This window comes from Gobio gobio (genome assembly GCF_949357685.1).
Source record: "Gobio gobio genome assembly, chromosome: 19".
NCBI lineage: Eukaryota > Metazoa > Chordata > Actinopteri > Cypriniformes > Gobionidae > Gobio > Gobio gobio.
In genome coordinates this window covers 33,673,086-33,690,978 of record NC_137112.1, presented here as the reverse complement: position 1 = coordinate 33,690,978, position 17,893 = coordinate 33,673,086, and the positions used below count along the sequence as shown (strand labels likewise).

General features: G+C 37.2%; 1 protein-coding gene across 1 annotated transcript; it reads right to left on the bottom strand.

Moving 5' to 3' along the window:
* Nucleotides 1-1,095: 1,095 nt before the first annotated feature.
* inavab (innate immunity activator b) lies at nt 1,096-14,809 on the bottom strand. The gene is made up of 10 exons (XM_079844217.1): nt 14,679-14,809; nt 11,848-11,962; nt 10,925-11,058; nt 9,617-9,739; nt 9,253-9,481; nt 9,101-9,148; nt 7,958-8,252; nt 7,499-7,654; nt 6,055-6,811; nt 1,096-1,601 (listed from the first exon to the last, which is right to left on the bottom strand). Exons 2-10 carry the CDS (start codon nt 11,900-11,902, stop codon nt 1,521-1,523), a joined length of 1,878 nt encoding a protein of 625 aa, XP_079700343.1. The 5' UTR covers nt 11,903-11,962; nt 14,679-14,809; the 3' UTR covers nt 1,096-1,520.
* Nucleotides 14,810-17,893: the final 3,084 nt, after the last annotated feature.

The window sequence follows — 17,893 nt, the reverse complement described above, 5'->3', positions numbered from 1 at the left end:
TTGAGCCACATTCAAATCTCAGGAAGTTTTCGTTTTTGTCTTTTTGGAAACATTTTTACATGTACAGTATTTCCAAGGATTGGTATTTCACATTCGAGCTGGAATCATCCCCACAAATCTCTACAAAACGTCTATCAAGTCTTCTCGCCAAATTTCTATCAAAATTCATAATTCTGCAATAAGTGATCATTCAGAAATCCCTATGATAGGCTCATCCTAAAGAGCGGTGAGAAAAGTAACAGATGCCACTTGACAGTAGCCGCCCGTACTTTACTCAGTCGGAATTCTATGTTTCCTCCGATATTTAAATAGCTATTTTCTTAATTTATTTGCAGTATTTAAGAAATAACAATATAGGCAAATGATCTTTCAAATGTAATGGTTGCCTTTTAAATTTACGTTGTTGCCCTCTTGTTCATGATTTTAAAGAGTGTCGCTGTGATCCTGTCACCAAAATCATGGTGAGGTGGTTTACTAATGTGTTTCAGGCAGGTTGTTGAGCCCGTGTAAGTTACAACTTCAAACCACGGACTCACGACTTTGTAGTGTTCCAGCCCGAATAGCGGTAGCTAGATGTATGGTAGATGTACAAAGCATGGCGGACCCTACGGGGCTTATGCTCATTCACAATCATTTATTTAGCAAAAGGTGCTTACTCCTGGCTTATTTGAGGGAAACAGAGGAGAAGAAACGGCGCATACGGCAAGAGAAGCTGTTATACCTTTTATTTTACTTTATTTGTATATTTGTTTCATAAATACTGCATCCATAGGGGCTGCCATTGTCGTTTCGCGGGCTATGAGACGTCAGAGCTCGTAACTGGGAGCACATCGATCTAGTACGAGTTCAGTTCACGGGTTTGACTGCCGTTCCAGTCCACTTTCACGGGTAGAAGTTTGGAAAAACACGGGTTACAGTTTGCCTGGAACGCAACATAAATTACATAGTTGATGTTTTATTACACTAAGCAGCATTTACCAACCTGGAAGTTTACATTTGCTTTTAGAGCAACCTTTACAAAAGTCTAACATACCAAACAGAAGGCCTAATTATTTAATCAGAACGAAGAATGATTGCATCGTGTACAAACATAATACATTTTAAATCACAAACTTTATTAATCTTAGTATTAGCATACACTAACCAAGAAACATAAAAATACACTTAGTAACAAATTAGATTTTATTTAATTGTACAAAAAATCCACAAGTATGTTATTCTATTAAAACATCTATAATTTTTTTTTTTAAATTGTCTTTCACAGTAAAACTCATTGTCATATATTTTGAGACAAGGCATTTCATAGAAAGTAGTGCATTTCTAGACATACCCCTATCTCTCTCTCTGTGTGTGTGTGTGTGTGTGTGTGTGTGTGTGTGTGTGTGTGTGTGTGTGTGTGTGTGTGTGTGTGTGTGTGTGTGTGTGTTTTAATCAATGTTAAAAAAAAGTCTATACTTTAGTCCATCATCTCAATAAATTATTTAATAAATATGACTCTTGTCAGAAAGGTGTCCATGGTTTCACACCTGGCTGGCAACCTCAGAGTCATCCTCGTACAACAACCTATCTGGAGTCCTCAGATTGACCCGTTTCTGGGATACCTAGAGGAGCAAAAGAAAAAAGAAAAGAGGTCAGTCCATAGGGAAATCTGTTTGCATTGGTTTAACATTCTAGTAACCCTTGACTGCATGTAGTCTTAATAGTAAATGAAACTAGGGTGTAACTGCACAATCAGCAGCTCTGTGGTGTTGACTGAAGGTGTGTCAGAAATCTGGCCTGGGTTAAACAACAGCTGGAGCTCATTGTGTATTCTTGAACGAGGCCATTATGAAATGTTTAAGATTGTACGTGCAGAATTTTGTTAAAGCAGAGATTAACAGGACAGGGGAAACCAAAAAGTGTATTATTATTATCAATGTTCCTTGGATAATACGATATTTATAGGACAACCCCAGCTGCCTCTACATTTGAAACACATGACTCTGTAAATCATTGCATGACATGATATAGGAATGAAGCAAATGTGCGTCTCAGGCAGTGCTGATACTCCCACAAACAATATATAACATCAAAAGGACGATCCCAAGACCAAATTACTAAATTAACCATCATGCATCTGAAAGTTGGTGGTTTTGGATTCCTGTGGTTTGTGGTAAATTTCAAAAAGAGTGAATATGTGTCATTGCACAACTAAAGGTTCCTCGTTTTACTTGTGTCTTGAAGGCATTCGTTTTCCAACTTCAATTTATTCAACAGGGAATTTTCGATCATTTTTTCCCTGACTTGTTGGTACACGTGCCCTACATTCTCCAGGTCTCTGATTGCACATTTTTCACTGTAGTGTAAATTACCTGACTCCCACCAAAATAACACTGGCACCCACATTCTTGTTCGAAAAACAGTTTGTGGTTGGGATTGATTTAAATCGGTGATTCTCAAATGATGTGTCGCAATTCAAAAATGTTTTTCAGACATCAGTTGGGAGGGGAAAACAATATTAAATCCAAGAAAAATGCAACTAACAATATAACCTTGCATAGTTCTGACAGCAAAATAAACCTTTCAATAGGTCTAATACAATGATTTAGGGGCAATCGTGGCTTAATGGTTAGAGAGTCGGACCGAAGGTCGCAGGTTCGATTCTCAATAGAGCTAACCCCCAATTGCTCCCCAGGTGTGTGTGTCTACGGTTTGCAGTGTGTGTGCGTGTTCACTAATGTGTGTTCACTAACTTGGATGGGTTAAAGAGTATGGGTTGCCATACTTGGCTTATATCAAATATAGGCCTATATAAAAAAGTCTGTTACGTATGTAAATCTTTTACTATTCAGTCTGTCGTGTTATTTTTCATATTGCTTGGCCTATACGGTTCTTATATTTTATTTCATTTTATGCTTTTTTAGTGTAATTTTGATACTGTTTTGAGGCATCAAATTTGGGTCATGAAGCAAAACTAGTGGTTTAAATGACTAACAGTCTTCTGAATTCAGTCTCTTTGTGACTTTTTATGGTAATAGAGAACTTCACTTCACAAGTACTACAATTAGTAATGGATTAGAGTGAACATTATCAGGTCTTTGGGAATTATCCTTAACAATGGACTGTGGTTTGATGAGCGAAACCACAGCATGCTCAAGGTGTAATGGTGTATTATTGCCATCTTTATGTACGATCAAATTCAATGCTTAGCAATTGGGGGGAGAAAAACAAGCTAACAAAGACTTTTTCAGCTATTAAAATGTTGCTTGAGGGGATACTAAAGTTGGAATAGAGGTGCATTGGCCAAACAGCTTATCTGACACAAATAAAGGAGGTAATGGGCTGGGCCACTATCACCATTTCCTTCCATCCAATCAAGCTTTTGTCCCTGAGGAATGGAATGCTCACCTACATATCAAGTTCACACACAGCTACCATAAGCTTGAATGGAAATAAACAGCAGAACAACCTTGACTGCATGTTTTCCCACAAGATTGTTGTGTCAATGGGAAAGTTCATGACCGTAGGGAATGGGAAAAAGCTTTGAGTGGAATGAAAACCTGTGTGTCAATACAAGTAAACTCAAAGTAAGCAAATGATTAATCTGATAAAGTATTTGTTGCACTTACAGCAGAGTATGTAAGTGTAAGAGTGTAATCGCACCTGCTTTAAAGGGATAGTTCACCCAAAAATTAAAATGACCCCATGATTTAATCACCCTCAAGCCATCCTAGGTGTATATGACTTTCTTTTTTTTAGACGAATACAATATTAAAAAATGTCCTGGCTCTTCCTAGCATTATAATGGCTGTGAATGGCAGCCAAACAAATTAAGCCCAAAAAGTGTATCCATCCATTATAAAAGTACTCCACGCGGCTCCGAGGAGTTAATTAAGGCCTTCTGAAGCGAATCGTTGGGTTTTTGTAAGAAAAATATCCATATTTAACACGTACATAAAGTAAATTAGCTAGCTTCCAGCGGACCACCTTCTGTATTCAACTTATGAAAAAACCATGACTTGAGCATCGATGACGTCGGACTTAGCGTTTTGAGCTGCGCGAGGCGTTATACTTTCTAAGCATGTTGAATACGGAAGGCGGTCCATTGGCAGTTACATATTTTACTTTATAAAGTTTTAAATATGGATATTATTCTTACATAAACCCATCAATTCACTTCACAAGGCCTTTATTAACCCCCAGGAGCCGTATGGATTACTTTTATAATGGATGGATACACTTTTTGGGCTTCAAATCTTGGGCTGCTATTCACTGCCATTATAATTCTTGGATTAGCCAGGACATTTTTTAATATAACTCTGATTGTATTCGTCTGAAAGAAGAATGTCATATACACCTAGGATGGGTTGAGGGTGAGTAAATTATGGGATAATTTTCATTTTTGGGAGAACTATCCCTTTAAGTTCACTCTGGGGTTTCCACTCCAAAAAATGCTCCATTTGACAATCCAGTTACCTCTCTACTGTAAAGTTGAAAATGCGTCTTTTTATACCATGTATTAAGTGAAACCATGGTTGCGCGATTTCTCTACAGTTGTGAGAGTACTGCATTAGTACGATGATACAATTATTTTAGATTTTGAACAGATCATTGTTCCCATGCCACGACTTCCATGACCTTTCCAGTTGTTTGCAATTATTGGATACAATTTTTAGGATTTCACATAGATTTGTCTAACCAGAGCAATGTCGAACCAATTACATAGTTCAGAGTAGAGCATAACTACAACACATATTCACTATAAAGATTTCCATGACTGTTTAAGATTCTGTTAACTTAACTCCCATGACATGTCCTGGAAAGCACAATTTCAAAATTCCCTGATATTTCCAGTTTATCCATGAGCGTGGGAAACCTGATAGTCTACCCATCTGAGAGGAGAGAGTGATATGCTACCCACCATTAGATTTTACTTCCTTGTGTGACAGAAGCATCTATTTGTTTAATTACACAGGAAATCTGAAGTCATTCATGCTGTCATAAATTTTAATTGAGCATTTGTATTTTTATTTAATCTTTCCAACAATGATTCAAAATGTAATTTTGACTGCTAATAGTCTACTAGCATTATAAAACCTACTGTGGTTTTTGTGTCGACATGCAAATGTTTATTTATTAATATGTCATACTCAAAATGGAGCGGTATCAGAGTGTTATTTGAATGAGCGAGAACACAGACACTCCTCATACTCACATGCACTATAGTTAAAATACTTTTTTTTTTTAGAAGAAGAAGAAATTAATAGCTTTATTCAGTGAGGATGCATTCAATTGATCAAAAGAGACAGTAAAGACATTTATGATGTTACAAAACATTTCAATATCAAAGAGAATTTCTACCCATCAAAGAATCCTGGAAATAAAATCACGGTTTCAACAAAAATATTAAGCAGCCTAAATGTTTTCAACATAGATAATATAGTAAGCAATGTCGGCAAATCAGCATATTAGAATGATTTCTAAAGGATCACGTGACACTGAAGACTGGAGTCACGACTGCTGAAAATTCAGCTTTAAATTAGATTAAAATAGAGAACAGTTCTTTTAAATTGTATAATATTTCACATTATCACTGTTTTAACTGTATTTTTGATCAAATAAATGCAGCCTTAGTGAGCATAACAAAAAACCTTCCCGAGCCAAATGTTTGAACAGTCGTGTGTGCTGATTTATAGCATAGTGTTCTAATGTCTAAACAAGAAAATGACAATTATGATTTGTGTGCGGTTTGCTATTGTGCCATTCCCTAAACTAATTTCAATCAAAAGCTCTTTCACAGCTGAACACCACACCTAGATCCAGTAGTGATCTCACATTGACGCAGCAGAGCATCAAGAGAACCTTCCCCAGTTCCTCAGACAGGCCTGGACAGTGCGTAACTGATCTGCCTTTTCTGGAAATTCCTCTCCCAACAGAATGATACACGATGGTAATGCGATTTAGTAGTATTCTACCAAGATAGTTACATATTTGGGGATTTTTTCCCTTTGTCTTTGCAGGTCAATACATATTCCGCCCATTTATTCTGAGTGACTGCGAGGAACGACTATTTACCTGTTGTTCCTGGAAACTGTAGTGCTGGGAAAGCGAAAGCGGGGACTCTTGCCCAGGTGCATTTCGGACGCGGAGTGCACCCTGCCTGTTCCGCTCCAGTGAGTGAGGTCGAGGGGGTCCGAATTGGCTGCGCTGATGCCATGATTTCAGTTCCTCCGACACCACCTGCCGTGGCAGACCCCTACTAGGGTGGTGAGGATACTCTCTTAGCGAAGGAGCCCGTGACAGTTTCACGTGGGCGGGTAACAACCTGCAACTTCGTTGCTGGGAAGGCAAAGCCTCAGTGTAGCAGTACTCATAGTGACCATTAGAAGAATAAACAGGCGAAGGGGCCTGGTGGCTTATGTACGACCTTCCGCTGTCCATTTCTAAAGGCTGACCCCATCCGTCCTCCACATACCCTCTGGAAAAACTAGGCGAGGACTGGTACTGAGGGTTCTTATAGAAGTGGGTAGGGGAGCATCTTTGTGGTACATGGGTATCGGCAAGGCTGGAATAATGATATCCGTACTGAAGTTGGTAGGGCCATGGATGTTCCCCTGGGTGCTCCTGGCAGGGCGCGCTGGCGTAGGACTGCACTGAGTGCTCGGAGTTGCTGTCCTCAGAACTAGAGTAGTACACAGGGTTTCCGACATTCAATCTTATGGGGGAGTATTCTGATGGTGTCACCACAAAGTCTGTCAACCGTCTCCTGGGGCCCCTTGAGCGCCCACGCTCCCGCTCGGGATCATAAGGATTAGGTTCAGTGTTAGGATATCTGTAAAAATGTGGAAATGAGAAATTAATAGATTTGTCAAGATTTGAGATGGCCATAATATCAGTGTCTTCTGAGGTGTATAGTACTGTTCCAAAGTTTGGGGTCATAACAAAAAATGTTTCTTAAGCAGCAAATCAGTATATTATTATGATTTCTGTAGGATCATGTGACTGAAGACCAGAGTAATTATGCTGAAAATTCAGTTTTGCCATCACAGTGAATTACATTTGAAAATATATTAAAGGAACACTCCACCGTTTTTAGAAATAGGGCTTATTCAACTTCTTTCCTACATTTAGATATGTGGGCAAATGCAATTTTGTCTCAGTGCATGCATTGTTTTAGTTTGGCAGGGTTCGCCGCTAGCTTAGCTTAGCATGGGGAAGCACAGGCGAAGCACTGCTACTTGGGCGCAGAGATATAACACATGAAATCCCAGTGTAAAAAATCTAAATGTAGGAAAGAAGTTGAATAAGCCCTATTTCTAAAAACGGTGGAGTGTTCCTTTAAAATAGAAAAAACAGTTATTTTAAATGTATTCACAATATTACGGTTTATTTTTGATTACATAAATGCAGCTTTGGTGAGCATTAAAAACTTATTTCAAAAACAATAAAAAATCGTACCACCCCCAAACTTTTGAAGGGTAGTGTATATAAGAGATTTGCCAGTAAATAGCGAGCAGACCCAAGGGATTGTCTCCTGCGCAGGTGCATCTCTGGAGTGGAGGGTGCACTGCAGGACTGTGCGTATTTCAGGGCAGCATGGGTGGGTATTTGCAGTGGTATCCCCGCCTCCACAAGACAAACCTCCAAAGGAGGCAACGTGGGGGTAACAGCAGGACTACAGATGCATGGAAAAAAAACAAGTTACTTTTACAATTACAAAGACAAAACCGTACAGCTAGAGTTTCAATATGACTGTTCTACGGACAACAATACAAGTCTTCCATAAATCAACCTTGAGATGAATTAAAGGCCATTAGAGAAGAGGAGGTGTGGTCATACCCACCCCAAAAATTACTATGTGGTGTCTTAATGACTGGGTGAGTCAAAACTGCTTTAAAAAGGTCATGGATCACATGCTTTTCACATTTAATTCTTGCTTTGCACTGTAATATTCAAAGAATAAAAAAGATAGATATACCTGGATTTGATGCTACTAGAGTGAGATCTTTTCTTTTTCTGATAGGGCTGGTCCAAACTAGTCTCCTCCCAGGGAGAGTTTTGAATGGGTGCAGGGTCATGCTCTAAGATTGGACTCTGGCATGTGTGCAAATCCTCCAGGGATTGTGGGGGAGTTTGACAGGAAATGGCCTCGAGGGACCGGTAGGAGGGGCCTATAGGTGTATGAGGAGCAGGATGAGAGATGGTTATATGTGGAGGGTGTAAATCTACAGCAGGAGCGGGAGGCTCTGAAGAAAGCTGGGATGACAGTTCCTCTGAAACATGGATGAGAGATTCATATATTAATTAATGGTACATGAGTAAATGACTAATACCATGGAGAAACATTTATTTTTCAAAATAATTATGTATAAAATATACGGCTGTCAAACAATTAATCGCATCCTAAAGAAAAGTTTGTGTTTACATAATATATGTGTGTGTACTGTGTTTAATAATTATGTATATTTGAATACACACACATACATGTATTACATTTAAGAAATATTTGTATGTATATATACTGTATATATATTTATATAATTTGTATTATTTATAAATAAATATAAATATTATATATGCAACTTATGCACCCGTTGTATATCCTGCACTTGCTGCTATTGCACTTCTGGTTAGACCTAAACTGCATTTCGTTGCCTTGTACTTGTACTTGTGTAATGACAATAAAGTTGAATCTAATCTAATCTAATCTAATATAAATATACATTTAAAAACAAATATATATACGTATATGCATGTGTGTGTATTTATATATACATAATAATAATACACAGTACACAAACATATATTATGTAAACACAAACTTTTATTTTGGATGCGATTGATCACTATTAATCATTTGACAGCACTAAAAATATTAAATATTATATATACAAATTGTATACATATATATTTATATATTATATGTAAATTAATATAGACTTTTTACATTGATATAAAATATTATATATAATATTTAATTGTTTATAATATTTTATTTACATTTACAAATTAAATACTATTTTTTTAAATTAATAATGTAATAAATACAGTTATTTAAAATGATTAATAGTTTATACATACTGCAATTTCTGGAAAAAACAACAACATGGTTTTCACTTACCCTCATCAAGCACAGCTGAGTCTGACAATGAGCTATCATCTGAAGCACCTTGATACAAAACACATATAAATATAAGAACAAGATAATCTTTGATAAATCAAGCACATTACAAAAACTGAAATAAAAAAAAAGTGCTCATATAAATCTCTTACCTCTCTGTGCTATCATGCCAGGGCGTGGTGAGGATCGGCTGTGTTCCAGTCGCAACCTGAAGACGGCTTCCTGAAGATCTTTGAGTTTCCTTTCCTCTCGCTGGTACTGCTGTAGACGACTCCTCTTCACGGCCTTGCTAAGATGTTCCTCGTGGCACAGCCTCTGGGCCGCCATGTATATCTGCTGCTGAAGAGCCAGATCAGCCTCCACAGAGCTCAGCTCAGAGTCCTGTGTGCCATGATTCGAAAATATTTATAGGAACAATACTGGCCCTTTAGAGTATGTCTAATGACTTGGAAACAACCAAATGTTATCCAGATCTATATTATTTCTGTGAATAAAGATTAAGTGAAGTGTCTTTACCTCAGTTCTATGTAGGATGCTTGGCCCATCTAACTTAAAAGCAGCTCCGATGCGCCTGCGAATTTGAGGTGGCTTCTCTCCAGGTAACAGGGGATAGTCTGAGGACAAATGTCCTGTGAGCTCCTGAAAGAGAAGAGGGACTTGATTAGGAATGCACCAGTATTAAAATACTGCTTTTATTTTACAGCCACTAAATGGCAGATATTAATATTCTACACTATTTTGTCTAAATAAGAACTAAAATAGTAAAAAAAAAAAGAAATTTAGGCATCACAACATTATATCGCACAGTATGAAAAACGTATATTCATTCAATTTGCTGAAGATTACATTTAACAATAGTAGTCAATTATTAGTGCTTTTAATGATGGCAAATGTAGAAATAAAAATAGAGGAATTAAATACACAATAAAATCATGAATATCAGTCAATATAGTACTGATATACTGTGTAACCCTACAACTGATGACTTTAAGACCGGTATTTAAATATTATGGGGGCAGACAAGCAGATCTGTAATTTGTCAATGCAATTTGTAGTAATAATTATGTTTTTTTTAAAGTCACAAGCAAGTTATAAAGAACAAGCCTTAACCAGAATTCCTGTTTCTCCAGAGTGAAACTTTCCAACGAGTTGGGACAAGTTTAACTGCTACATTATGCAAGCCTGTTGTTGAAATATTTGGTTCTTTCCTAAGCTAGCCTACCAAGAGCCCTACCTGCCAAACTAAACCTGCCATCTATCTTCTCCAAATCCATGCCAGCATACGTTTAAATACAATTCTCTTTGAGACAAAACCCACAAGCCCACAGCTCTTTAAAAAGCCACAATAAAGGTGAAGCCCTTGAAAAACGGATGATACACACATTGGCGTGACTTCAGACTTATTGTGACATAAAGGTGTCATCAGACACTGAAGAACACCTAGACAAGCCCCAGCAAGTGACTCCAACGGGAAACAATGATGCATTTTTGTGACTTAACATCTTATCAAGAAGACTAATACACCAGAGAGCCTCTCTGATGAACTTCCGTGACTTGCTCACTCAGTCAATGCCATATTTTTTATTACATATTATGTTTTAAATATCCTGTCATGTTCTTTAGCGTGGTGAGAATGTGTTGGATTATTGCTAGGAAGAATTTTTGTTTGTTTTAGCAGCACACCTCCTGAACTTAAAAAACATGATGTTATCAGCGTGCAGTGGAAGTCCCCTCTAATTTCCTAAATCCAATATGAAAATCTCTCTTTAGTAGTGTTTTGGTGGGTCCATGTGCATGTGTTTGTGAGTGTGAATGGTGACTTACGGCCTCTCTGATGCAGAGTTTCTTGAGCTCCTGTAAGCACATCTTCAGCCTGTCCTCCAGAGCTTGCTGCTTTAGTTTCATGACCCGAGTATGAGTTTTTACATCCTTCATCACTGTGGTGGGGCTGTCCGGCCCTACAACACATAAACACAGCCTGATGAGGAGCAGCTTCAAAATAACAGAAAATCAATTAAATGAAGAATTACTAATATATATATATTGAATATGATTGGCAGCACGAATATAGTATCATAACTCCAAAAAAAACTAATCAGTGTCTGCTCGTGTGCATATCTCAGAAGCTGATTTTTTCTTTCAGGAACCAAAAACTGTGATATGATCAAAAATGAAAATGAAGGAAATGAGTCACTGAAAACGGCTAAATGAGTGACAACAAAGAATTTATTTCTTCTGTATCCGGTGACTGCAGGCAAACGCCTCTGGCATGTCTAGAGAGCTTATCTACAGAATTCTTTAACATACATTTTCAATCAATCATGTGACAGCACACAAAGACATAACTGAACAATGACAAAAAAAGAAAAACGTTCAACTGCACAGGAAAAAAGTATTTATAGTTTAAAAAGGCTTTTTAAAAACCTGCTATAGTGTGGTGGTTACTTCCGATGCAACCGCTACTACATTACAATGCTCCTTTTTAGAAGTGAAAACAACCACTAAATGATGCATTTGAAAATGCATATATAATAAAAAAACATCCCCAAATTCCCAAAGATTTTAATCCTTTCATTGAGCTACACAGAAGAGAGTCATTCAGGTTTGGAATGACACGAGGGTGAGTAAATGGTGACAGAATTGTCATTTTTGGTGACAATTTCCCTTTAGCATCACAACCACATGCTACATAATAAAGCATACAATATTTCATTATATAGCCACGGTGTAACTGAGACTGAACCTACCAGAATGCAGAATAACACCACTGTCAGTATCACTGATCTCCTCTTTGCCTTCCATGACTGCTGGTCAAGTGGACTTCGAAGTGAAAGCCTTGGTTTTCTCTTACTTCACGAGTTCCTAAAAAGCAAATACAACTTTTAACACACTCATGCACACTCACCAGAGACCAATTTAGCAGTTCAAGCCAAAGTGAACTAAAACTAGTCTCGTGGAACCACTCAGCCCCTCAGCTGTGATGGGTCTCCTGACCCAGAGCCACAGGGGTCAGAGTGGATTCCAGGAGACTGTTCTGGCAAACAATAGTTTTCACAAGGCCACTAAAAATCACAGTCTAACTACGCCTCTCGGCAATGCGCCGTCAGCAGGAGCTTAGGGGGAGCTTTAACTAAGAGGGCATTCAAGTAAGTACTCTTCTTCCTGTATCTGAAAAATGTCCATTTTCCAGGAGGAACAAGGACGTGCTGTGCTTAGATTACAACACTGGAATGCTCGCAACAGAAGAGGTTAACTTGTAATTAATTTACCAGGATTCACTACAACACTTTATCAGACTATTTAAAGGAAGTTAAAAGTAATTGTGATTAGCTACACACTGGTTTGCACATTACTTACATTTACATGCATGCGTTTGGCAGATGCTTTTATAACTATGACTTTGTAATGCTAGTGTCATGCTGTTTTAGCTACAGGAAAAGATAATGACTAATTAGCATGTGCTAACAAGACTACGATGAGTGTTATGCATAAAATAAAATAAAAACTGCATTGTATATATATATATATATATATATATATATATATATATATATATATATATATATATATATATATATATATATATATATATATATATATATATATATATATATATATATATATATATATATATATATATATATATATATATATATATATATACACTACCCGGCCAAAAAAAGAGGGAAGTTATTTGGATTTAAATAGGCAAATGCTTAAGAGTTCATGACTGGATCATTATTGCAGTGATTATTATGTTGCTAGCATGTTATATGTTTGCCAACAGTTCTTCTAACCCTAGTTGATGGAGTGTGTAGCTTTTAATTTATAAAACAACTATATAGGAAGAAACATCATGGCCATATTCCAGGATGACAATGTCACTGTAAAGATGCATCAGGCTCAAACTACAGAGTGCTCTACTCTTGCATTGTCAATACAAGATCTTGACCATAAATTGGATGGAAATAAGTGTTGTGAGAGCATAATTTTTTGGTCAAGATCTTGTATTGACTATGCAAGAGTCCATCACTCTGTAAAGTCTCCTCCAGCACATCCCAAAGACTTTCAATGAATTTAAGGTCTGGACTGAGAGGTGCCAATTCATGTGTGAAAATCATGATCTCTTGTCATGAATCATGAATTCTTCATAATCTCTCCCAACCATTCTTTCACATTTTGAGCCTGATGAAATCTTGACATTGTCATCCTGGAATATAAAGACTATTTTCCTACATGGTTGTTTAAGAAATGAAAAGCTACATATTATATTATAACCTTCTGATAAAACAACAACACAACATTCTTTACAGCATTTCCCAACATCTAAAATCACAGTGTCAAAGTTCAGACCACTACCAGCTTGTGACACATATGTTCTGCGGTGAGAGTCTCACCAGCTTCCTGTTAGTATGTCAAAATGTTATTTTACGTCATGACGACAATGTCCTGAGTAAACTGTGAATCGCTACAGTTAGTCAATGATTAAAAGATGTTAGATGTAAGAATCAGTCAGCTGTCGGATTACAGAGACAGTGCTTTGCAGCTGTGGCTTTATTACTGTGAAACTGCAGATGACTCTGACTCACTCTCTAAGTCACTAATAGTATAACCGGATCTGTCATTCATGACATCACAATCTTTAAAGCGACATAACAAAGAAATAAACATGTCAATATGGTAATTATTTTATGTTAATTCATGTTAAACTGTTCTACCAGCAATGGATGAAACATTAAATCCTAACCAACATCATTAAATAACCCATTAAGACAGGCTACTTTTTTGTGCCTACTGAATTTTTTTCTTCATATTTTGATTTTCAAATGTCCAATAACATTGAGAATCAACACTTTATTTTGATGGTCCTCTTTAGACATTCTGTTAACTATAAGTAATGTCCTACATGTCAACCAACTCTCATTACACTCTAAAAAAAAAAGGTTCTATATGGCACCAAAAATGGGTCTTGGCTTGTAATCATCGGGGAACCTTTTTTAGTGCTATATAGCACCAATTTTGGTGCTTCAGTGGTTCTTCACTGGTTCTTTGACTAAGGTGCTATATAGCACCTCTGAAGAACCGCTGAAGAACCACTGAAGCACCAAAATTGGTGCTATATAGCACTAAAAAAGGTTCCCCGATGATTACGAGCCAAGAACCATTTTGGTGCCATATAGAACCTTTTTTTTAGAGTGTAGAGTATTAGTTGACTGTCTTTTTAATATCCCCCAACAGTGACTATAAATAACTCTGCAAGTACATGTCAACTTATTCTAACCCTAATAATCTAATACTCGATATTAAAGAACCGATAACAGCTTAATTTAAAAAAAGTGTGAATATTGGTAAAAGAAAAATCAAACCCATGTTTATAAAAACCAGGTAAAGCACATTAAACAACCCCCAAAAAAGAAAATATTACTTGAATATTACTTACATTATAAACTAACAGATCACAAGAATGGGAACATTCTTTAAACCAGTAAAAATAGAAATAGAATGTAAGAGAACTGTGCTGGAGAGCTTTTACCTGAGCTTGTGTGATAAACAGTCTTTATCATATAAAAGTACTTACATGTTGTAAAACTCTGATTCCTCTTAAAGTATAAGTGCACCCGGTAAAAAAAAATCAGTTGATTTCCATGAGATGTCTAACTCCACCCTGCACTCTGACTCTGAATGAGCACCGGTAACAATCCGTACTGTGAAATGAACCTGGGCGCGTCTTGCACATACCTATGTGTGTGTGTGCGCGTGTGTGATTTCACAGCGTCACACCTCTTGTAGACACTTGACTAAGGCTATATTAACTCTCCCTGTTATAGGCATGTACACATAGTATGTAGCAAGTGATGAAATTACATCATAAAGGTGTAAACAAGGTAAGTTGAGACCAGAAAAAATAAAAATGTACTTCAAACTTGGAAATAAACAATAAAAGTTTCAAACAAAGAAATGTTTAAGAAATAAAATGTTCAGTTTCTGCAATATTTCTAGCTCACTAATCAAATAAGCATATGTGAGACTGATATCATGTGAACTTTTTTGTCAGATGTTTGAAGTTCAAATGCTTTTCAGATCTTCTCAAATCATTCTGGGGAACATGATCAAACTTTGATGCACTTCAAATACTTCTGTTAAAGCAAAAGGGTAAGAAAACAAATATGCAGAGTCAGACATTCTGGTATGCATTTATATATATATATATATTTATTTATTTTTTTTAACTTTACACTCAAATTGTTATACTAATAATATAATTTGCAATCTTTGCTATCGATCTCAGACTTTTTGGCCTATACAGGTCTGTGTTTTTATGAGATCCTGCTGCCCCCTATTGGTGACACCATTCTCAAACCATAAGCCTATCTACAAGAACGTGTACGGCAGGGTTCCATAAATCCGGCCCTTAAGGGCCACTGTCCTGCAGGTTTAGTTCAGTCTAATCTGCAATTTTCTCTGAAGACATTCATTAGCTTATTCAGGTGTGTTTGAATATGGTTGGAACTAAAATCTGCAGGGCAGTGGCCCCTGAGGATCGGACTTGAGGAACCCTGTCATATGGATTAAATTAACAATTAACATATAGGATCATTTACTGTAATCAGAAATATTTTTGCGGCTTCTGCTTTTTGCAATTTACATTTCTCCGATTGCCCCAATCTTACAAAGCTAATTAACAAATGCAAAGATACAATCCCAAACAAGCAAGCAAACAAACCCCTTGTTCAATTGTTGTTGACATTCTTTTAAAGGTACTGTAATGTAAATGCTGTTGTCATGCATACAGTGTCCTCAGTGAGCCATTGTATAGATGATCACTCCACTATGACATTCTGAACCAGTAGGAAACCAACCCACACACAGATGTCAGAGGAACGGTTCTCCAGAATACTGTGGGAGACGCCGCACCTGCTGCTCTCATGCATCGCTCGCATACATTCCGGATCCTTGTCCTCATACTGGCTCTCCAAGAATGCCGGTTAAACGCCTATAGGAGCCACCACGGCTGCCAGACGTGATAGCATCCTATCACCCAACAAATAACCAAGGAAATACGACTGCTGGAGCATACCAGTATCTGGTTTCACAACTAGTCTGCACCATTACTCAGTCAAAAACATTTGGCTACCCCTTATAAGTAAGTACACGGGATGGGATGACACTTTGCAAATACGAGTACTGTATAATAATGTAATCTAAAAATATCAAAGCCATGGGCTGGGCACTATTTTTTGGGGGTAATAAAAATAACTATAACAGATTAAAAAATTAAAGCATTTTTGTCTCTTTTTACTTTATTAGTCTTATGACTTTGATCAGTTGCTAGGTTTACATACACCCAAATAATCAGGGTGCTGAAGATTTGTTTGGAATACATGTAATGCACATTTAATTGAGTATGTGAATTGGATTGCAACATTTAGGGTCCATAAGCAGAACTTTCAGAAACGTAGTGTACCTAGTGTGAAACGCTTATTTTCATAATTGATCATTGCAGTCATTTCCGAGTATGCACTTAGAAAATACATGCTAACGCTACTTTTCTCTTAGTCCCTTATTTGTATATCTTGACATCAAACAAATATGGCATAAAAACAACAGGGTGAAAATGGGATCATTTCAACATATTAACAGGAACCATATTTTTTAAGCTTCAAAAATAAAGCACCACATATGTGTCATAAAAGGGGGGCTATATCAAGTTTTCGGAGTATTTTCTGAGCTATGTTTACGTAAGAAAGAAAGTCGTATGGGTTTAGAACAACATGATGGCAGAATCCTTACTTGCCTTTGGCTAATATAAGCATGGGCTGGGATCCACAAACACTGAATTGAGCACTGACTTCTGAACTGACCAGATTTAGCTACAAGACTTACGTTTTAAGTAATTGAGTTTTCTGGATCATGTTATTTGTATCAGAATAAACCCCAAAGGGACTTCCCCGCTACGTGTAGGTCCAAGTGTTCTATTTCAGGCAAATCAAGTTGATTATATTAGGGAACTTTCCTAAAACTGCTTTTATTTAAGCAAAATAAATGCTGATTAAGAAAACAACAACAGATAATTAGTGCTTGTTTATCTGCTAACTACTGGAATGACACCAAGTAGGGGATTCTAGATTTTTTTGTGGTAGCTTTATACCACAACCTGCAATGAGTTCCTTCCTAGTATATGAGCTCTTTGCTGTAAAAAGGGTTTATTGGGTCATGTCAAAAGTGCATGTGACATTATGTATCAACAGTAGTCTGCAAGGCCAGGGACGGGTCACAAACTAAACTAACATACTTTTCAAGACAGTTGTGATTGAATATAGGCTACATTGTTTATTTAGTGCTACATCCACTGGATTTCCATAGGATTAGCTGTCTACAAGACTGAACTGATATTGTATGGAAGCCCCTAGATTCATATCTGCCCTCTTCCTGGGATGTCGGATTAGCACGTATGGGAGCCGGAGAGAGTTTTATTATTGTGGGAATCTCCCCCATCCTGCCCATTCAGACAGGGAGCTCAGGCATGCTGGGAACAACCAGTGAACTGTGACAATCACATATTAACCTTCACTTGCGCCCTGTCTACACTAGAAACCCAAAATGAGTGTGTAGAATAAGCTCTATGAGGTGAAATTTTACTTGATTTACACTGAAGATTTAGAAAAGGCATGATGTTGAATCTTTTGCCATTATATTCAAGGAAATACACTCGCTGGTCACTTTATTAGGTACACCTTGCTAGGGGGTTGCCTTCATTTTCTGTGGCACAGATTCAACAAGGTGCTGGAAACA

What these genes read in the sequence shown, in the direction of transcription:
- inavab (XM_079844217.1), bottom strand. Translation starts at nt 11,902, where the DNA reads ATGGAAGGCAAAGAGGAGATCAGTGATACTGACAGTGGTGTTATTCTG. An exon ending in TCTAGTAGCATCAAATCCAG is followed by an intron (nt 7,655 to 7,957) that starts GTATATCTATCT and finishes ATGCATCTGTAG; the next exon opens with TCCTGCTGTTACCCCCACGT. An exon ending in CGCAGGAGACAATCCCTTGG is followed by an intron (nt 6,812 to 7,498) that starts GTCTGCTCGCTA and finishes ACATTTTTACAG; the next exon opens with ATATCCTAACACTGAACCTA.